Raw genomic sequence first — 23,112 nt, forward strand, 5'->3', positions numbered from 1 at the left:
GAAGGGAGCCATTCAGCCCATTGGGTCTGCACCGTCCCTTGGAAAGAGCACCCCACTTAAGCCCATGCCTCCACCCTATCCCCGTAACCCAGTAACACCACCTAATATTTTAGACGCTGAGGGGCAATTTAGTATGGCCAATCCACCTAACCTGCGCATCTTTGGACTGTTGGAGGAAACCAGAGCACCCGGAGGAAACCCACACAGACACGGGGAGAAAGTGCAAACTTCACACAGACAGTGACCCGAGGCCGGAATTGAACCTGGGACCCTGGAGCTGTGAGGCAGCAGTGCTAACCACTTTGCCACCGTGCCACCCTTTTTGTAATCAGTGGCCCTTGTCCTCCTTCAGTATAAGAGAAATAGAAGCCTGCAGGAGCGTGGCGGACAACAAACCCCGAGACAAGGTGTCATTGAACATGTCCACCGTCAATGGAGTAAACTGGCCCACAAACTATTTATAAAACTCGATAAGGAACCCATTCGGCCAGGGAGCTTTTCCTGTTTGCATTAATCCCATACCTTTCGGTATCTCCTCAGAGATTAATGGGGCCTCCAACCCCTCCCGTCTCCCCCTCCACCGGAAAGGACAACCCATCTAAGAATATCGACACGCCCAAACTCCCTTCCAGAGGTAGGTTCTGACCTATAAAGACTCTTAGAGAATGTCTCAAAGCTGTATTACCTTTCACCAAGCTGCCACCTGAATCCCTAATCTGAATAATAGAGAAGGTTGAAGCATTCGCAACAATCTTCAGCGAGAAGTGCCGAGTGGATGATCCATCTCAGTCTCCTCTGGAGGTCCCCAGCATCACAGATGGCAGTCTTCAGCCAATGCGTTTCAGTACACATGATGTCAAGAAACAGTTGAAGGCACTGGATACTGCAAAGGCTATGGGCCCTGACAATATTCCAGCAATAGTACTGAAGACTTGTGCTCCAGAACATGCTGTACCCCGAGCCAAGCTATTCCGGTACAGCAACAACACTGACTTCTGCCCAGCAATGTGGAAAATTGCCCAAGTGTGTCCTGTACGCAAGAAACAGGACAAATCCAATCCGGCCAATTACTGCCCTATCAGTCTACTCTCCATCATCAGCAAAGTGATGGAAGGTGTCATCAACAGTGCTATCCAGAGGCACTTACTCAGCAATAACCTGCTCACGGATGCTCAATTTGGGTTCCGCCAGGGTCACTCGGCTCCTGAACTCATTACAGCTTTGGTTCAACATTGATAAAAGAGCTGAACTCCAGACATAAAGGTGACTGCCCTTGACATCAAGGCAGCTTTTGACCAAGTATGGCTTCCATGAGCACTAGCAAAACTGGAGTCAATGGGGGAAATCTCTCTGCTTGTTGGAGTCATACCTGGCACAAAGGAAAATGGTGGTTGGAGGTCAATCATCTCAGTTCCAGGACATTACTGCAGGAATTTCTCAGGGTAGTGTCCTTGGCCCAACTATCTTTAGCTGCTTCATCAATGATGTCCCTTCTATTATGAGGTCAGAAGTGGTGATGTTCACAGATGACTGCACAATGTTCAGCACCATTTGCGACTCCTCAGATAATGAAGCAGTCCATGTCCAAATGCAGCAAGACCTGGACAAACCTGTGGCAAGTTACATTTGTGCCACACAAATGCCAGGCAATGACCATATTACACAAGATAGGATCTAACCATCGCCCCTTGACATTCAATAGCATTGCCATCACTGAATCCCCACAATTAACATCCTGGGGGCTAATTACCATTGATCAGAAACTTAACTGGACTAGCCATGTTAATACTGTGACTACCAGAGCAAGTCAAAGGCTCGGAATCCTACGGCGAGTAACTCACCTCCTGTCGGAGAATCCCGCCAATTGTGTATATATTTTTAGTTATTTGGGGTTTATTGTTTTGTAATGGAGTGTATATGTTGGCGAGGGAGGGCTAAGGGGGCCAAAGTAATCAGGGGTAATGTTTAAGGCAGCAATGTGGACAATATATGGCCTAAGGTGGGTCTCTTTCCCCCTTGCCCGGCCCCAGCAAAACCAAAAAATCCCCTGTAGCACACAAACCCCGCTTACACACCCAAGCTCCAAAGAACCCTCATTGCAAGTGAAAGTCCCCTCTCTTCCCTTGTCCAAGTATATACAACATTGGCTCATTTAGCACATACACCTGCCACAGTGAAAAAATACAATTACATGAGGCTACATCAGTACATGACCACTTCTCAATTCAGCCACAGTCCTTCGCAAACTCCTCCGCTGCTTCCGCCGTCCCAAAATAAAAGTCCTTGGATTTGTAGGTCACCCTCAACTTAGATGAGCGTACTATGCCGTACCGCACCTTACTGATGGACAGCGCCTTCTTCGCCTGGCTGAAGGCAGCCCGCCTCCTCGCCAGCTCCACCGTGTAGTCCTGATACATGCGTATACCAGCTCCAGCCCACTGCACCACCTGCTTCTGCTTTGCCCAGCACAGGACCTTCTCCTTCACACTGTATCTACGAAAACACAGTCACTACTCTTGGCGGCTCACTCTTCTCTGGTACAGGGATCCACGACCGATGAGCCCGATCCAGTTCATATCGGGAGGGATCATCACCCTCTCCCAATAGCTTTGCCAACATCATGGCAAAATACTCAGTCGGCCTCGGGCCTTCCACTCCTTCGAGAAGACCCACAATCCTCAGATTCTGTCGCCTGGATCTGTTTTCCAAGTCGTCCATTTTGGCTCGCGGACCCTCGTTGATCTCTATCACCGTCCACATCTCCTTCCCCATCGAGGTAAGTTAATCCCTGTGCTGTAACAATGTCTCTTCCACTTCCTTCAGCGCCTCACCTTGCTCTCGTACCTCCGCCACTGCATTCAATACCGTCGCCCTCGCCAAGGCAATCGCTTCCTCCACCAGCACTTTCAATACCGCCCCCATCTCCTTCCTCATCACCTCCATGTGTTTTGTGAACTGCCTTTCGAGTTCCGCGGCCATCACCCATCGTCATTTCTTCAGCCGTGGGCAATGCGGCCTCCCCTGGTGCCCCAGCCTCCATTTCCCTTGCCGTCCCCGCGGTGACCTTTGCACTCCCCATCAGACTTTCAGCTGTTTTTTTCACGGCCGTTTTTTTACTTGTTCTCTACATCCTTCTTTACTGTGCCTTCTCTGTTACCCCTGGGACCGGGAGTTAGACCCCGAAAATGCCGTGCCCGAGTTGGAGACCTCCAATATGCGGCTGCCTCCTGCCTGCCGTCACCGGAAGTCCGATCTTTTGAGTTATACGTAACTCAACCTCGCCAGGTAGTGCCGGCTTCGCCCTATTAAAGGCTGCACGACTGCTAGCTGTGCCCGACATCCTGATAAATTCTGATGCGGATTCCTTCTCACCTCACATCCCAGTTCTCTTTGGCCCATTTCAGGACCCGTCTAGAAGCTGTGAAAACAAACTATCACTGCCCATGATGACTCATTCACCAGAGACCTCTGTCGGAGAGTTCGGTGGACACTTTTCAGCTCAGGAGAGGGCATCTGTTCATCCCCTTCTCCCCAACAACTTTGCAACGTCTGGGAAAAATACTCAGTTGAACTCAGGCCCTCCACGCCTTCCGGCAATCCTGAGGTTCTGTCTCCTTGACCTGTTCTCTAGGTCCTTGATCTTCACCCTCGGGAGTTAGTCCTCTCCTCCACCATTAACATCTCCGCTTCCAGCGAGGCAATCTGGTCGCTGAGCCACGTCAAAATCCCGTCCACCTCCTTCAGCAACTCTCCATGCTCTTTCACAGCCTCCAAAGTCCTTCACATCTTCTCTCTTATTGGGACCAGCACCTCCTCAATAGCAGTTTTGAGTGTCGCCATCAAGGTGTTTACCAAATTACGTTTCGAGATCCAGTGCTATTACCACTGCAATAGGAGCGGCCACACATGCCAAGGTCGCTTCCGCCATCTTTTCCCCCCCAATGCGCTTCACACTCTCTCTGGCTCTGTCAGAGGAATACCACTCAAGCCCTTCTTTCCAACAGTCTTTTTTCAGCTTTTGACATCCTTCATCAAATATAATTAGATGGGTCGGGTTTGTCCACCAATTTTCCCCGGGAACAAGACAAAAAGGATCAAAAAAACAAGGACCTTGGCAGAAGCTACCTTATATGCGATCTTCTCCAACATGCCTGCACCGGAGGTTCAGCCCTCCGATTCTTGAAGTGAGTAAATACTCTTGACCTTTTCACTGGGCCCCCCAACACCTGATGACCAACCGAATCGGGGTCCTCCCCTCATACCAGAGTCAGCCATTTCCACTGAAAGGGATTATCAAGCCGCGACCCAGAAAGTACAGGCACAAGGCCTACCGAAGATGGCCGACAAACCCACCCACAAAACAAAACAAAGAAAAGTGATCACCGTCAGTAAATTAACCCTTTCCCCACCCCTCTCCTCTCCCCCAAACAACACCTCTCCCAAATTTACATATTGATCATGTGAAAATGAACAATACCCCCTATCAACCTCAACCCCCAACAAAACAAAAACGCTTAACTCATTAAACTCAGCAAAACAGGTGCAATGAGCTGCAGCCCCTCCCCCCCCCCCCCACCTCACTCCCATTAGCTAGCTACCTTTACTACTAGCAGGGTAGCCCCCCCCCCCCCCCACCCCCCACCCCCCACCCACCCCCCACCCCCCACCCACCCCCCACCCCCCCACCCCCCCCCACCCCCGCCCGCCCCAGAGTAAAGGAAAAGCGAAACATTACCACCCGTCCCGGGGATAAAAATTAAACATAAACAAGTCCCCATACAAAAACCAAATTCTCACTGGGTGCTATATATTTCCAACATTATTACATAACACAACACCCCTCACATCAGTTAGCCCCGCCCATCAGTAATCAACATGTGAAGAAACCCTCCCGCCCAAGAATAAGGAATCAAAGACTTCACAGAGAACTGTCAACTTGAATGAAATCCATGCTTTTTAACAAAGGCACCTGCCTCCTCTGGCACATCAAAATAATAGTCTTTCGATTCTTAGGTTACACAAGCCTTAGAAGATACACACCCTGAATCAAACTCCCATCTTGTATAAGGCGACCTTGGCCTTGTTGAAGGTCACCCACTTCCTCGCCAGCTCAGCTCCAACGTCTTGGTAGATCCTGAGGCAGTTACCTTCCCATTTCCAGTCTCGGTATTCCTTGGCCCACTTCAGGACCCGTTCCTTCTTCTGAAAGCTGTGAAACCAAACGATGACTACCTGTAGCGATTCGTTCGGTCGAGGCTTTTGCCGAAGTGTCCTATGAGCCCTGTCCAGCTCCAGAGGGGACTCAAGTCCGCCTTCCCCCAGCATCTTCTCAAACTGCTACGAAAAAGTGGGAGTCGGGCCTTTCATTCCCTCCAGCAACCCACGACTCTGTGGTTGTGCCTCCTCGACCGGTTCTCAACATCAGCGCTCAGCAACATATTCTCGCTGGCTACCGTGGTGATCTCAGCCTCCAATGAGGCAATTTGCTCACTGTGCCTCGCCAAAGTCTTCTGCACCCCCTCTAACACCGCACAATGCATCGTCTCGGAAGTGTTTTCCAATTTCAATCTGATAGGATCCAGGGCCGCCTTGATCGAATTTAGGAGGCCCTCAGACATCGCTCTCCACTGCTTTTAAAACTTCTTTATGAGCTCCATCGACAGCAGTCTGGCCACCCTGCCCACCGTTATTGGAGCTGCCTCAATCACTGGAGCTGGCGCCGCCATTTTTTCCACAGCGGAACCATGCAAAGTCTCCGAGTCTGTCAACGAATTTCTGTCCACCTATTTCTCACCCCCATCCTTTCTTGACTTTTTTGTGATGCAGGTACCTTGTGTCTTCAAGTGGATAGCTTTTTCCATCAAATATACCCCTGATACTGGGCAAAAAGGCCAAAAAATCAATGCCCTGGCGGGAGCTACCTTATATGAGACATCTTCTTACATGCCACCACCGGAAGTCCCCTGAACCCAAGGTAGTGTCTCTGGATTTCCCCAGGTGATTGCCACACGAGTTTCCAAACTCCACTCCCTGAAAACACACTTTAAAATCTTCTTTCACAACATTGCTTTCAATCAGCAGTTTGCATTCTGAAATCCAGTTCAGGTTTTCCAAATGACTGTTAAAGTTTATACTCCACTTTTAACAGCAAATCCAGTATGTGGAATTTTCAACTCCCCATTATGATTTATTTGTCTTAACTGTTGTATAAACTGTTCGTAAATACTTTAACTCTTGATTCCCTGCCTCTTTGGCATCAAACTTTTGATTTGCCTCTGAAATCTGCTTTCCTACTTTAATTCTGGTTACTGCAAATTTAACTCAGAGAACTTTATTTACTTGAATTCTCCAGAACAATACTTTGTTCTCTGTTCTCTTAACAATCTTAAGACATTCTTTCGGTCCCAAATCCCTGATTCTGATTCTGTGGGAAGTCTGCCTCTTTGCAGCTCCCTTGTCCTGTCGAATCATTCTTCTCTTGGCAGAGTTGAGAGATGTTCATCCCCAGTCCACTGTCTTCAACTGCCAACAAATTCAGCTAAAACTAAACTCAGCTAAAACCTTTCTACTTTAAAAGGCCCCCAGTTGCTAAGTAATCACTATGACTTCTGCCAGTATATTTATTCTTCATGCCGTAGCCCTCTAAGCACAATGGAAACACAGTTGTAACTTAACCAATCCTCACACATACAAACACATTTGTCCAGCATGAATCTAACTAGGTTTCACCCTTCCAGACACAGAAGCATTAAATTAAACCCACTTAGAATTATACCTTATTTCTTATGTTTACCAATACAAGCATAAATCCCTTAAAGCTACCTTTGTTTTCCTAAGAAAGGTTACTGGTAAAAATTAAATTACTTCTGGTATACAATATTTTCAATAGAAGGGAGCAAAATAACAAAGTCAAATTGTGATCCGAACTTCTGTTTCCCAACTGGTGCATGCAGCTTATCAAGGCTGAGGTTTTCATTCAATCATATAGATGATTATAATTGCCAGAGAACCCCATGATGTTTGTCTAAGTAACCAAACAAATTCCTGCCAGCTTCATAATTTACCTCATTTAATTTCCAAAACTGCATTGATGTCATACCACAGACAACTCGACAAGAAGATAAATTTACCAAGCTTCAGTTGGAGCTGAATACAGTCCAGGAACAGGCACGGAAGACTAACCATGAACTGAAGTCAGCGGACCAACTCATCTGTGAACTCAGGCGAGAGCTAACAGCTTGTCATGGTACACAAAAAGAAAACATGGAACAGGTTTGTGATTACTTGTTACAAATCCAAGCCTTTCTTTCTTCACTTTGATATTTCCTCACATTCAGTGGCTCCTATAAACCATTTGAGTGTGTTACCTTTGTGGAGTTTCTCAGTGCACATACTCACCAGTAAGCATATCCCTTGTGGTCTGATCCTTATATTCACAGCTTTTGTAAGTGTGCTGCTAAATCTCTCCGTAGGTGGACCAATCAAAAACTTGGTGAACAAAAGGCATGTTAAGAATTGTTAATGTGCTTTATTTCACAGTAAGGTAAACATATAGAACAGAAGTTATCATCGATTCAAACTTAATTCAAACAGGACAGCTTATCTTTGTACGATGAAACAAAGTAAAGAATATGTCATGTATCCCCACATAGGTGTGTTGTCTTAATTGATTCGATAGAGATAACTGTTCACTGTTTCTCCAGCATTTCTGACCTCCGGATCTTGATGAAAATGTTGCAGCTGGAGAAGGACGACGGGGGATAATTTAACTTGGTCACGGTCATATTGGATATCATTTGTAATTTTGATAAGAGCCATTTCAATACTGTGGCAAGGTTGGAAGACCTGATGGAGGATTTCTAACTTGGAGTTCCGCAACAAACGGGAATTGATTTGGGAGGTGACCACAAGAACTTTGGAGAGGACAGGAAGATTGGAGATGGAGCAGTAGGACAGAAGAACCATGGAGCAGTAGGACAGAAGAACCATGGAGCAGTAGGACAGAAGAACCATGGAGCAGTAGGGCAGAGGAACCATGGAACAGTAGGGCGGAGGATCCATGGAGCAGTAGGGCGGAGGAACCATGGAGCAGTAGGGCGGAGGATCCATGGAGCAGTAGGGCGGAGGAACCATGGAGCAGTAGGGCAGAGGAACCATGGAACAGTAGGGCGGAGGATCCATGGAGCAGTAGGGCGGAGGAACCATGGAGCAGTAGGGCGGAGGAACCCCCATGGAGAAGTAGGGCGGAGGAACCCCCATGGAGCAGTAGGGCGGAGGAACCATGGAGCAGTAGGGCGGAGGAACCATGGAGCAGTAGGGCGGAGGAACCATGGAGCAGTAGGGCGGAGGAACCATGGAGCAGTAGGGCGGAGGAAACATGGAACAGTAGGGCAGAGGAACCCCCATGGAGCAGTAGGACAGAAGAACCATGGAGCAGTAGGGCAGAGGAACCATGGAACAGTAGGGCAGAGGAACCCCCATGGAGCAGTAGGGCGGAGGAACCATGGAGCAGTAGGGCGGAGGAACCATGGAGCAGTAGGACGGAGGAACCATGGAGCAGTAGGACGGAGGAACCATGGAGCAGTAGGACGGAGGAACCCCGATGGAGCAGTAGGGCGGAGGAACCATGGAGCAGTAGGGCGGAGGAACCATGGAGCAGTAGGGCGGAGGAACCATGGAGCAGTAGGGCGGAGGAACCCCGATGGAGTAGTAGGGCGGAGGAACCATGGAGCAGTAGGGCGGAGGAACCATGGAGCAGTAGGGCGGAGGAACCATGGAGCAGTAGGGCGGAGGAACCCCGATGGAGCAGTAGGGCGGAGGAACCATGGAGCAGTAGGGCGGAGGAACCATGGAGCAGTAGGGCGGAGGAACCATGGAGCAGTAGGGCGGAGGAACCATGGAGCAGTAGGGCGGAGGAACCCCGATGGAGCAGTAGGGTGGAGGAACCATGGAGCAGTAGGGCGGAGGAACCCTGGAGCAGTAGGGCGGAGGAACCATGGAGCAGTAGGGCCGAGAAACCATGGAGCAGTAGGGCGGAGGAACCATGGAGCAGTAGGACGGAGGAACCCCCATGGAGCAGTAGGGTGGAGGAACCATGGAGCAGTAGGGCGGAGGAACCCTGGAGCAGTAGGGCGGAGGAACCATGGAGCAGTAGGGCCGAGAAACCATGGAGCAGTAGGGCGGAGGAACCATGGAGCAGTAGGGCGGAGGAACCCCGATGGAGCAGTAGGACAGAGGAACCCCGATGGAGCAGTAGGGTGGAGGAACCATGGAGCAGTAGGACAGAGGAATCCCGATGGAGCAGTAGGGCGGAGGAACCATGGAGCAGTAGGACGGAGGAACCATAGAGCAGTAGGACGGAGGAACCATGGAGCAGTAGGACAGAGGAACCCCGATGGAGCAGTAGGGCGGAGGAACCATGGAGCAGTAGGGCGGAGGAACCATGGAGCAGTAGGGCCGAGAAACCATGGAGCAGTAGGGCGGAGGAACCATGGAGCAGTAGGGCGGAGGAACCCCGATGGAGCAGTAGGACAGAGGAACCCCGATGGAGCAGTAGGACGGAGGAACCATGGAGCAGTAGGACAGAGGAACCCCGATAGAGCAGTAGGGCGGAGGAACCATGGAGCAGTAGGGCGGAGGAACCCCCATGGAGCAGTAGGGCGGAGGAACCATGGAGCAGTAGGACGGAGGAACTATGGAGCAGTAGGACGGCGGAACCCCCATGGAGCAGTAGGACGGAGGAACCATGGAGCAGTAGGACGGCGGAACCCCATGGAGCAGTAGGGCGGAGGAACCATGGAGCAGTAGGACGGAGGAACCATGGAGCAGTAGGACGGAGGAACCATGGAGCAGTAGGGCGGAGGAACCATGGAGCAGTAGGGCGGAGGAACCATGGAGCAGTAGGACGGAGGAACCATGGAGCAGTAGGGCGGAGGACCCATGGAGAAGTAGGGCGGAGGAACCCCGATGGAGCAGTAGGGCGGAGGAACCATGGACCAGGAGGACGGAGGAACCATGGAGCAGTAGGGCGGAGGACCCATGGAGCAGTAGGGCGGAGGAACCCCGATGGAGCAGTAGGGCGGAGGAACCATGGAGCAGTAGGGCGGAGGAACCCCGATGGAGCAGTAGGGCGGAGGATCCATGGAGCAGTAGGGCGGAGGAACCATGGAGCAGTAGGACGGAGGAACCATGGAGCAGTAGGGCGGAGGAACCATGGAGCAGTAGGGCGGAGGAACCATGGAGCAGTAGGGCGGAGGAACAATGGAGCAGTAGGGCGGAGGAACCATGGAGCAGTAGGGCGGAGGAACCATGGAGCAGTAGGGCGGAGGAACCCCGATGGAGCAGTAGGGCGGAGGAACCATGGAGCAGTAGGGCGGAGGAACCATGGAGCAGTAGGACGGAGGAACCCCGATGGAGCAGTAGGGCGGAAGAACCATGGAGCAGTAGGGCGGAGGAACCATGGAGCAGAAGGGCGGAGGAACCATGGAGCAGTAGGGCAGAGGAACCATGGAGCAGTAGGACGGAGGAACCCCGATGGAGCAGTAGGGCGGAGGAACCATGGAGCAGTAGGACGGAGGAACCCCGATGGAGCAGTAGGGCGGAGGAACCATGGAGCAGTAGGACGGAGGAACCCCGATGGAGCAGTAGGGCGGAGGAACCATAGAGCAGTAGGGCGGAGGAACCCCGATGGAGCAGTAGGGCAGAGGAACCATGGAGCAGCAGGGCGGAGGAACCATGGAGCAGTAGGGCGGAGGAACCATGGAGCAGTAGGGCGGCGGAACCATGGAGCAGTAGGGCGGAGGAACCCCGATGGAGCAGTAGGGCAGAGGAACCATGGAGCAGTAGGGCGGAGGAACCATGGAGCAGTAGGGCGGAGGAACCATAGAGCAGTAGGGCGGAGGAACCATGGAGCAGTAGGGCGGAGGAACCATGGAGCAGTAGGGCGGAGGAACCATGGAGCAGTAGGGCGGAGGAACCATAGAGCAGTAGGGCGGAGGAACCCCCATGGAGCAGTAGGGCGGAGGAACCATGGAGCAGTAGGGCGGAGGAACCATGGAGCAGTAGGGCGGAGGAACCCCCATGGAGCAGTAGGGCGGAGGAACCATGGAGCAGTAGGGCGGAGGAACCCCCATGGAGCAGTAGGGCGGAGGAACCATGGAGCAGTAGGGCGGAGGAACCATGGAGCAGTAGGACGGAGGAACCCCCATGGAGCAGTAGGGCGGAGGAACCCCCATGGAGCAGTAGGGCGGAGGAACCATGGAGCAGTAGGGCGGAGGAACCATGGAGCAGTAGGGCGGAGGAACCCCCATGGAGCAGTAGGACAGAGGAACCATGGAGCAGTAGGGCGGAGGAACCATGAAGCAGTAGTGCAGAGGAACCATGGGGTTTCTATTTTTGAGGAGATTAAAGAGATGGGGAAAAAATGTGAAATGAGAACCGTTTACAATATCAGCGGACATGGGGACCAGGCAGAGAAGTCGAGTGGTTCGCAGATAATGGGAATCTGATCGAGGGAGCAGGAAGTGGGTCTTGTGAACAAGATGAGCTCAGAGAGTACATGAGGATAGATAAGAGAAAAAATAGATAAGAGTGCGAGCTCAGGATTAGAATATGGGAACTTGAGATGGAACTTTAGTCCTGTGAGCTAATGGAAAGAGGAGATGGGGGTCGAGGCAGCTGATCGGGTGCTTTATCCAAGTGAAAAATTTGCCATGAGCTCCTTGCACTTTGAGGGTGGTGGCAACAAGGGAAAGAGGCTTAAGAAGACGGTTTGCAGTAGAGAAACAAAGGTGGAGGTTATCTTTGTATTCATGGATGATTCTGGAATAGTAAACAGTTTTAGCAGATGAGAGTAGGACCTGACTGAACTGGTGGAGCACACAGATCAGGCAACGATGATAAACCAATTGTCGACTATATCCTTTCAAGTCCAAAGCCCTTGAACCGAAGGGAACAGAAATAAGGGCCATACCAGGTGGGACCAGCCAGGATGAGAGAGAATAATGTTTTTATTGGGGACTAGGGCAGCAAAAATGGAAATGAGGGTGTGATTGAGCAAATCAATAGCTTCAGAAATATTTTGGTAAATGGAGGGCTAAACACTTGATGTGTGTGGGTGTATATAGAAGGTGGGCAAATTGAAATTGGGGTTAGGAATTACATAATAGTTGACCTGTTGTATTTGCTGCATATTTAATTATAGTACTGTTAATTATGTTTAAGTTTACAAACCTGGTGACTAGTTATTGGGCAGCCAAGAGTCAAAGACTTCGGGGGGGGGGGGGGGGCTGGAATTGACTGTGCACCAGCCCAGGGGGTCATAACACCGAACTTTTAAAGCGACCATCTAGAGGGACAAGGGCAGCAGATATATGAGAGCCCCATCACCTGGAAGTTCCTCTTCATGCCACACACCATCTTGACATGGAAATATATCGTCGATCCTTCACTGTCGCTAGGTCAAAATCCAAGAACTCCCTCCCTAACAGCACTGTGGATGTACATTACACCACGTGGACTGCAGCGATTCAAAAGGCAGCTCACCACCACCTTCTCAAGGGCAATTAGAGACAGGCAATTAATGCTGGCGTAGCCAACAATGCCAACTTTCCATCATTGAATAAAAAAAATCACTGTGAGCACCATCAAGGCAGGAATGTTGGGTGGCGTGAGGCAGGAATGTAGAAAGGCATGTGCCTGGAACAATAATATACATTGTTTACAATGAGATATAAACCTAGTGGAGCTACTTACAAAGGGCTTGTCTGCATACTCAGAAATCCAAAAGTTGATGGATCAAAGAAAAGCTCTGTCAAACCAATATATCTTGTTGAGAATCCATAGAACCCCTACATGCAGGAGACCCGTCGAGTCTGCAATTTAGCATGGCCAATCCACCTACCCTGCACAACTTTGGATTGTAGAGGTGAGACCCACGCAGACACGGGGAAAATATGGAAACTACACACGGAAAGTGACTCGGGGCCGGGATCAAACCTGGGTTCCCGGCGTGTGAGGCAGCAGTGCTAACCACTGCGTCACCATGCTGATCCAGTATAGCAGGAATCTACCAGTGATTTGGAAGATTGCCCAGACATGTCTTGTCCACAAAAAATCAGGACAAATCCTCCACTATTTACCGCAGTGTCTCACAATCAGCAATAAAAAGATAGTGGCCGGGGTTCTCCGACCCCGTGCCGGGTGGGAGAATTCCCAGGGCCGCCCCGATGCCGGCTTCCCAATTCTCCCCGCCGATTCTCGGGCGCCCATGGGATTTCCGCCACGCCGGTCAGGGGTCGTTGTCAGTGGCCCACCCGGCGTTTCTCCGGACCCCGATGGGCCGAGTGGCCGCCGCGTTCGGCTGTGTCCCGCTGGCATGGGTTACTCAGGTCCCACACACCGGGCCCTGGAAGATGAGTCTGAGGGGCTGCCCTGGAGATGGGGGGGGGGGGGGGATCCGACCCCGTGGGGGCCCCCACTGTGGCCTGGCCCGCCATCTGGGCCTACCGATCAGCAGGCAGGCTTGTTCCATGGGGGCCTATTTTACTCCACGCCGGGCCCCTGTTGGGGTCTGCCATATTGCCCGGGGGCCAGCACGGAGAAGGGAATCCCCGTGCATGCGTGGAAATATGCCGGCCGTTCCGCGCATGCACGAACTCGCGCCGGCCCTTCCGCGCCTGCTGGAGCTGCGGGGATCTCTCCGGTGCCGACCTAACCCCCGAGGAAGGGGAGAATTCCTCACTTTAGGGAACCGTTGACGCCGGAGTGTTTGGCGCCGGTGTGGGGACATGGCGGGAATAGATTTCATCAGTAGTGACATCAAAATAGGCTCCTGAGCTGTGACTCTTACGACAACCTCAAATTAACGGCAGTGAAAACCAATCAAAAAAAAGTGATTCAAGAAATAAATCATCTGGACTTGGATGATCACAACCCTGAAAAGGAAAATATCAAACTCTATAATCTTCAACCAGCACACTGGGGAAAGGTGAAAATACCAGCTTGAGAAAATTAAGCATTTTCAACTTCTATGAAGGACTTTGCAGCTGTGTCACTCTGCTGCTGTGACGACAAGAGAAGTATTCAAAACCTGAGACATGACTGAATCTGGAATCAAAAAGAAGAAGGAAGAACATTTTGAAGACATTACAGATAACGAGGAAAATAAAACTTCCCTACTACTCTTAGGTTATGATTTTCTATAGGTAATTCTCACGTTTGCTTCATTGTGAGGTTGTTCTGCTGCAAACTATGGGATTGTGGAGGAGAAAGTAGGATTGCCCCATCTTCAACAATGGAATAACCCTCTAGACGTGGAGTTCCTCCATGATACTCTTCAGCTGTAGAAGCTCTGTTGTTTGGGTCTTTGCTTCTTTACTGAAAGAAGATTTGAGTGTATCCATGACTTGCTGGTGATATCCAAGTGTGCGTTGCAGCTTAGGTTTGTAGAAATTAATAAGCTCCGAAGTTTCAATATTAGTTTGATTCAGCCTGGAGTTCAGCATCTCATTCTCCAAGGGTAACGTTCTGCTGGCTGCTTGGAATTGTTGATACATTTTATCTCTTAATGCATACTATCGATGGGCTCAGTGGAATAAATTAACAAATTAATTTCTTCATTACCTTCCTCAATGAAAGGATGATTCTCCTCAAAAGCGACAAAGATTTTAGAGGCTTTGGTAGTAGGGTCAAAGAGTGCAGTAAAATCTAGGATTTCTCTTTCAACAAATCGCGTGCTTCTGCGACAGCTTCATTCACTGAAATTCAGTCCCACAAGAGCCAACCAATATCCATAAGATTATAGTACATAGGAGCAGAATTAGGACATTTGGCCCAGCGAGTCTGCTCCGCCATTCAATCATGGCTGATATGTTTCTCATCCTATTCTCCTGTCTTCTCCCCATAACCATTGATCCCCTTATTAATCCAGAACGTATCTATGTATGTCTTAAAGACACTCAACAACTTGGCCTCCACAGCCTTTTGCGGCAAAGATTCACCACCCTCTGGCTGAAGAAGTTCCTTCTCATCTCAGTTTTAAAGGATTGTCCCTTCAGTCTGACCTGTGCCCTTGGTTCTAGATTTTCCTACAAGTAGAACTATAGGGCAGCACAAGTGGATAGCACTGTGTCTTCACAGCACCAGGGTCCCAGGTTCGATTCCGTGCTGGGACACTGTCTGTGCCGTGTCTGCACGTTCTCCCCGTGTCTGCATGGGTTTCCTCCGGGTGCTCCAGTTTCCTCTCACAGTCCAAAGACATGCAGGTTAGGTGGATTGACCATGCTAAATTGCCCTTAGTGACCATAAAGGTCAGGAGGGGTTATTAGGTTCTGGGGATAGAGTGGAAGTGAGGGCTTAAGTGGGTCGGTGCAGACTCAATGGGCCGAATGGCCTCATTCTGAGCTGTATGTTCTATGTTCTCTCCGCATCCACTCTCCTCATATGAACAGAAGTCATATGAATGGTCACCATCTTGTTTAGTGCCCCCTATTTGTACCTGATCTCCCATGTCTGTAAGAAGTGAGAGATCTGCAGTCTCTTTTTGCAGTTCACTTGTTTCTGCAATAAAGAGTAGCTCAAGGTGTAATAAATGGACTTACATTTCTGCTGCAGTGTTGCACTTTTCCAATGCTTGGAACATCAATTCAGCTCTGAATATTGCACTGTTGTCCTCTGTTGTTATCTCATCAAGCTTTTGTGGAAGATCAAGATCTAAACATGCTGACCTGCTAAGCAGAGAAATCTTCTGCTTCTGTGAGATATAAAGTTTCATTAATTGCTGTACCTTCATACCCAAGTGTTACAGTGAACTTGACCATTCACTTTGAGGTCTGTGCCCCCTGATCCGCGCAGCTTTAAGTTAGACAGTTGGATTTCTTCATCCTCCCGCCAGATCTGAAGCCACCCCAAATTTTCCAATAAGACTGTGAACCCGGCCCCCTGCCCTAGTGTCCAGTTAAAATTCTGTGCTGTATCTTCAGACCTCCAACTCTACATCCCAGAACTGCTCAGGATCTTTTGATTTCTTCGAAGAAATAATCAGATTGGAATGCGGTACTTCCCATTTCCAGGACTCCAAAATGGCTAGAAACTTGTTCCAGCTTTCTCCCCTTAAATTATGCAGAATTCTTTAAAATGTCTGGCCTTGCTGCAAAGGAAACATTCACTTCCCCCTGCTGGGCAGTCCTTGTGGTGATGTTGTGGAGCATTTCAAAATAGGTGGAAGGGTTCTTTTTGCTGTTTTTTGTGGACTTTTTTCATGGGCTTTCCAGTGAGCGGGGCTCCTGCATTTGTGCCTGCATACTGAATTGACCTCTCACGAGCCTTGAGATTTCCCCGAAGTGCACCCAGATTCTGCTGTCAAAGCTCCACCTGCCTTGCAAACTGCTCAGCCTTCTCAAAGGTTAAATCCACTTTGGATTGTAAAAGGTCCGACAGTACATCATCAAGTACAATGACTATGACGTGGCCATGAGTTAACTCATGTTTTGGAGCTCTGTAGCTGAAACTGCTGGCCAATCAACACACGTTGTTAATAAATAAATCAATGGATTCACCTGTCCATTGGCTCCTCTCGTTGAATCTAGCCCATTCAATGACTAGGTTCCTTAGGACTAAAGTACTTACCAAGGGTCCTCATAACCTCTTCATAGGACACTGAGGACTCCTCAATACCTTGTCGCATCAGCTATGGAACTAGTTGTATTTTGACCTGGGGTTTTTTTGATTTTTCTTGTAAGCCCAAAGCTATTCAGTACCTTATTATCTCCTCCAGAGCTTCCATCATTGTCCTTGCTATGGACTCATGATGTGTTGGAAGGGCTGTGGAAGGGGTAGTGGCTGTTCGATGGCTGGCAATATTGTGAGTGATTCACTGCCCCCTATGAACATATGTTTCAATATTCTCCTTTGTTGCAAAATCTAGCTTTTCCAAGCTCATCGTTCATGGGTTATCAATCTGTGGCCTCAGTTTCTTAAACTGCCGCCTCCAGCACTGTCACCATGTTTTGATCGCTCACATGATTTGATGACGTTTTGCTTTTTCAATTTGTGACTTAAAGATAGTCAATATAGATTGTCAGACTGGTTTCAATTTTCAGGTCAGTTATGTAGTTTTGAAATAGGAGTGACCCAGAACTCTGTCCAACACTTTTCCAGTTTGACTGTATCTCTCATTAGTATTCTCTTTGTATTTTTACTCAAGTTCTGTCCTGCATTCTAGTAGCATTTGCTTAACTAAAATTTTCCATGTGGAACTTTATCAGTGTTTTCTGAACGTAATAAATTATGTTTGTCGGGAAGAACCTCCCCTTCGAATGTCATGCTGGTTGTTACTTTGGACTGGTAGTGTTTATCTATTTACTTCCAAATATGAAGCAACTGTACTGATTATATTCACATAATTAATTGCACATTAAAATATGTCTAAAGATATAAAATGTACAATATAACTTTTACACAGGCAGGGAGGTATATGATAACCAAATACTGTGAATAATTGGAGTGGTAATGCATTATACATGAGAGAACAAGTGTCAGTTTACACTTTGGATCAGTTAATGTGAGCCAAGGTGAAGCTCCTCCTGAGCAGTGAAGGAGGATGAGCATATTGTAGGGTGACAGACTCTACATCTGCAGTTGAAAGATCTGTGACAAAGTTACTTTTATTGAAAATCGGGTAAAGAAATGCTGGCCCTAAAGGAAGGATGCAATGAATGATTAAAAATATAAGTAAAAGCAGAATACTGCAGAGGTAGGAAATCTGAAATGAAAGCAGAATGCTGGGGAGCTCAGCTGGTCTGGCAGCATCTGTGGAGAGAGAAGCAGAGCTAATGTTTTGAAGTTGAATATGATTTCTTCTGAAGATGCGCCATGTTGAATTCAAAACATTAACTCTTTGTTTCTCGCTCCACAGAGGCTGCCAGACCTGCTGAGAATTTCCAGAACTCACTGCTTTTATTAAATTAAAAACGCAAGTGGAAATGAGACTCACCCTTGACATAATACTCAAAGCATTTGCAACATAAATTTGACATTTCTGTTTCTATATTCTTGTGACCTTCTCAAAAAAGCAGTACAAATGTTAAGTGTGCTTCCCATTGCAGCTTGGTGAGAAGAGCCGAGACATAGCGAGCCTGAAAAACGATATTGCACGTAACCAACAGAGAAATATGCAGTTAGCAGAGGAAAGTTCAGCATATGAGGAAAGGATGAGAAGACTACATGATGAGCTGAAGAAAATGCAAACATTGAATCGACGGGCAGAAGAGGAGGTAAGGCCTTCATTTAATTAGAAACTACAAACTAGTAGGTTACTTTCCGTTTATAACTGCAGGTTAATAATTCTTTCTCTCTCAGCAGTGTTTGTCCATGTCCACTTCTCTCCAAGTGCATGGAGTCTTTGCTGAGGTGCAATTCAAAGATTCATAGTTATACTCCCATAATTTGGTAATTTACAGTGAGTGGCAACAGTCTATTTTGCCACACACATCATTGCAGCCAAATCCAATCCTTTCCTCAAATTTTGGATTTGTAAAGAGAGGAAAATAATATATATTTCATACTTAACTTGAAGTTATGTCCCGTTGTAAAGGCAGCTGCATTTCCTTTTTCCATTAAAAAAAATGCCCTATCCTTCAGTTGGGACCAAGCTCACCAGGATGTTCGGGCAGCAGGGTTCGCCACCGTCACTGGCATGCCCCAAATTCAAGGGGTGATAGATGGAACGCATATCCCCCACGTGCAGCGGCTCACGAGAGAGCGACCTTCATCAATCGGAAGGGCTTCCACTCTCTGAACGTGCAGTGTGATCACCATCTGCACAAATGCGCCTGACACCCAGACGACACACATGATTCTTACACCCTACAAACTCTTCGGTTCCTGACATTTTTGAGGCACACCCTCAGATGTAGAGTTCGCTCCTGGTTAACAAGGGATATCTCCTGCAGCCATGGCTAATGATGCCTGCCGGAGGCTTCAGGCCGACACCGAGAACCGTTATAACGGCGCGCATGCAGGAACCAGGTGCGCCATTCAGCAGTGCATCGGTGTCCTCAAGATGCGGTTCCAGTGCCTGGACCACACTGACCACACTCCAATAAAGCCCTAAGAGGGTCCCGGATATCATGGTGGCCTGCTGCATCCTTTATAACATCGCGCAGCCGAATGGGGGACATGCTGGAGGAAGAGGAAGAATCATGGACCTAAATTGGGAAGATTCTGGGTGGGAATGTTCGCGGTCTTAGCCAGGGTAGTGGAGGAAAAGGTGGACCCGGATCCTTTGGAGGCGATATTTAGGGTTTCAGAGGAACTGGAGCTCGTGGAGAGGAGGAAGGCCGATGTCGTGGCCTTCGCCTCTCTGATTGCACGGCGGCGAATTTTGCTGGAGTGACGGTTGGCATCGCCACCGGGGATAGCAGCTTGGTTGGGTGACCTGTACAACTTCCTGTGGTTGTACAAGATAAAGTATAAGTTAAGGGGCTCGGCCGGGGAGTTAGAGAAAAGGTGGAGGGTGTTTGTGACCGTGTTTGAGGAGCTGTTCATCACAGGGGGGGTGAAAAAGGGGGAAACTCTGTACAGACTGCATAGTTGATTGTTGGGAAGTATGTTTCCTGGGGTGTTTATTGGCTTTTACCTTGCTTCGATACATGTTTGTAATAAAATACATTAAAAAAAAAAGAACGATAGGCCTCATTGGACGAGGAGCAGGTGGATGATGGCCTGGGGCCTGGTACCAGAGCAGGCACAGGAGGCAGGCCATCGTGTGCGCCAGGGCCGCCGCATGCAAGACAATTTCATCACCTCCAGGTTCACTGACTAGAGGGCCTTGCCACCGGCGGCGCATGACCCTGTCCCCCCGCCCCATATACCCCTATAGCTACTCACAGGCACCCACATCCCCCACCGAGGTTCCTACCAGCATTGCCACAGGCTGTCGGCCCAGGGATGGCAGTCTCAGCGCGTCCTGTCCACGGCACGGAGGATGATGACTCGCTTGGAGTTGAGCACTGGTGTTGCTTACTGTTTGACCAAACCTGACTCCCGCGTACGGTGTTACATTCCACTGTCTACCCGGGTCTTCCCTGCATGTGTGCTGGCCATTCCATCTCTAAGGCTATGATGTTGGCGGTTGGGGGGGGGGGGGGGGGGGGGGGGGGTGAAGTTGGGAGAAAATGAGGATGGTCCATGGTGGTGAGTCAGTCACCTATATGGTGCCCTCACACATCTGGCCCTCTTCCATGCTGCCTCTGACGATGACCACAGGTGGAACATTCAATTGTGCTGGAGGCCCGTTCCCATTCCATCCTTTAATGCGCACCACCAACCTCCCACACACCACCACCGGCACATCCTCTACACCCAGCCCATCCCACACATCCTTCAGACAGAGGGTCGAGGCAGGTCGGCATGTTGGTGGAAAGGTGTTTATTCGCGACTATGTACAATCATTATGCCTTGACCCCTACCCCTGCCTCTATTCCATGTGCTGCACCCGTGCCAATTTAATTAGTGTCTAACTTCCTTAATGTACGTGGCTGCTGCTTCTTGGTGTGACCCCAGATGGCACATCAGACGAGCGGACAGCCTGCTGCGCCTCTCGACCTATGACCTGTGGTGCCTTTGGCGGCTGTCCTCTGGGGGGCCTGGACCCGCCCATCTTCTGGGTGTCACAGGTAGCGATGTGCCACCCTATGCTGCCCAATCACCATCAGATATGCCAGTGTCGGGTGGGGGGTGATTCAGAAGCGCAGAGGTGTTTCAGCACCTCCCCTGTGGGAGGCAGCAGCATGGGCCCTATCACAGCCTTCTCCTAGGGGTGCTAGATGACCCCCGTGCTACTTACTGGGACGGAGGTGAGGCCGGAGTGAGCGCAGAAGGCTCCACCATTACCTAGGGCTGCCTGTCCTGGTGACCCACTCTTGTTTCAACCAGGGTCTCGATTTCCACAGCCATGGAGCACAGAGGCTGGGACACGCCCCTCAATGAGTGCGACATGTCCCTCAACATCTCGATCATGTCGCTGACCTGATTGGCCGAAGTCAGCCAGCGCTCAGCCAATGCTCTTGGTGTCCTAAGCCACATCTTCTGAGACTGGGCAATACTCTGATTGCCCACTCCTTTGGGGGTTCCTACCTCCACCTCCGCTGCAGCATATGTAACTTGCACACCAGAAAGTGTCTCAGATGCCTCTTCACTAAAATGCCCCACCGAGGCGATAGTCTCTGGGATGGTGGAGGGTGCAGGTGACAGCAGTGACAAAAACTCAGAGTTGTCCCCAGACAGGTACTCCAGGGTTTGCGGCCGGGGGTGATGTACCCCAGATGGGCCTGCCCTGTCAGATGGTGATCCTGCAAAACAAAAGGCAAGACACATGGTAAGATTTCAGATAGGAGTGATGTGGGGGGACATCTCTATGTATTAGGGACTCACTTGGTTGAACCATGCCGACTTCCACCTGGGATATAGTCCGCTCTCCCACCTCCCCGGCTAGCTCCATCGTCCTCTACTCGGTGGCGCTTAATATTTTCAGGTCTGGCTCGCCCCCCTCCAGTCTTCTCCCGCTCCCGGTGGTTATGGGCCGTCCTCTTCTGGGGGACAGATAATGGGCATTGGGAGACACTCGGACGTGGCTTACAAGTGAGCCTGTAGCTGGTGTCTGTGTGCGCAAGGCACCTGGCCATAGCAGACGGTACAGGTGTAGGGGTTTGGTGTACGGTGGGATGTCAGGGAGACGCTGGAAAGAGGTTTCTGGTTGGCCTTTTGGGGGGACTGGAGGAGATGATACCAGGGGCACAGAGGTGGTAACTCATCTGGGCTGACCTAAGGAGGTCATTCATCTTCTTCCTGCACTGTAGACCTGTCCACCTGCCGAGTACCACAGCGCCCGCCGCCTCTGCCACCTCCGCTCAAGCCCGGTTGAAGAAGTCGGCGGACGGTAGCTTCCTGCCCACCCTGGAGACGAGGATGTCCCGCCTCTCCAATGCATCCAGTATCCTGTCCATCTCGCTGTTTGTGAACTGAGGGCCAGCTCTTCTCGGGACTGGAATGAGACTGTGTGGGGACTGGAGTGTTCATAAGCAGCTCCAGCTTGTCAAGCTCTCCAGTACCAATTCCAGTCCCAGTGAATCCAACGTCGGCGGGAATTAGAATTACACCAGTTTCACATGAGCAGACTGCTGGCCTATTTGCATGTCCTGAAAAGCTCCGGACTGGTGTCCCCAATGGGTATGGGAACCTCTCCCAATTCAGTCTCTGACACGGAGAATTTTGCACAATGTATTGCACTGCTGAATTATTGGTTGCGTTTAACTTACAACTACATTTTCCCAGTCTTTTAAGCTGACCTGAAGTTCATTTGCCAACTGTCTCTATGTGACAGTTTAATCGGTTGGCATTTATTTGATAAACAAGGAATTGCAAGGTTAACTCTACTTTCAGCCATCTTTTCATCATACACATCCATCATAGATCTTTAACAATAAGACCTGATTCATTAACCCAATCAGATGTGAAATAAGAGCTACACACTGTAATTTCTCTATAACACTGTGCAAATGTAATTCTGTTGTGAGTCATCTGAGATATTAACAGTTGAAGAACATAGCGCAGGTGGAATACATGAAGAAATAATTAATTTTTTAGACTGCAATGAATTCTGCTAAGGTCATCCTCAGTACTGATTAAACGTGAGACTGTGATGAAATTATTTTTTATAGACCAAGTGACATAGAGATTGCTTAAGGATTAACCTGGATATAGGACTAATACAACAGCAGCCAATATTAATGCAATCTCACCTCCACATACTCACACTTTGGGCACACTTAATCAGCAGAAGCTTAATTAAAAATGCTTTGCAAATCAAACTTATGTTAGTTTCTGCATTAAGCCATCTCCTATTGATTTTCCTGTGCGTTTTAGATGTAAAGGTTATTTGCTGACGCTTCATCTTAGTGAAGAAATGGTGCATGCTTAGGCTGTTCAGAATAAATGTATTAATGGTTTCCTGCAGATGATTCTATATTATTCTGTAAATCAGTTGAGCTGAATGGAATGTAAATCTCTTGTCTAATTTAACACTCAGTTGACTGTTGCATATACATGTACCTT

At 49.4% G+C, this 23,112-nt stretch overlaps 1 protein-coding gene across 4 annotated transcripts in view; it reads left to right on the forward strand.

Annotated features, from left to right (window-relative positions):
* Positions 1 to 23,112, forward strand: part of LOC119971178 (myosin-3) — a 1,049,419-nt gene that overhangs the window by 898,558 nt on the left and 127,749 nt on the right. For all 4 annotated transcript variants that reach the window (XM_038806379.1, XM_038806381.1, XM_038806380.1 and 1 more), the window contains 2 exons: positions 7,105 to 7,272; positions 18,105 to 18,272. In XM_038806379.1, coding sequence (XP_038662307.1) covers positions 7,105 to 7,272; positions 18,105 to 18,272 — 336 coding nt within the window. The remainder of the gene's footprint in view (positions 1 to 7,104; positions 7,273 to 18,104; positions 18,273 to 23,112) is intronic.

Source organism: Scyliorhinus canicula, chromosome 9, assembly GCF_902713615.1.
Source record: "Scyliorhinus canicula chromosome 9, sScyCan1.1, whole genome shotgun sequence".
Classification (NCBI taxonomy): Eukaryota; Metazoa; Chordata; class Chondrichthyes; order Carcharhiniformes; family Scyliorhinidae; genus Scyliorhinus; species Scyliorhinus canicula.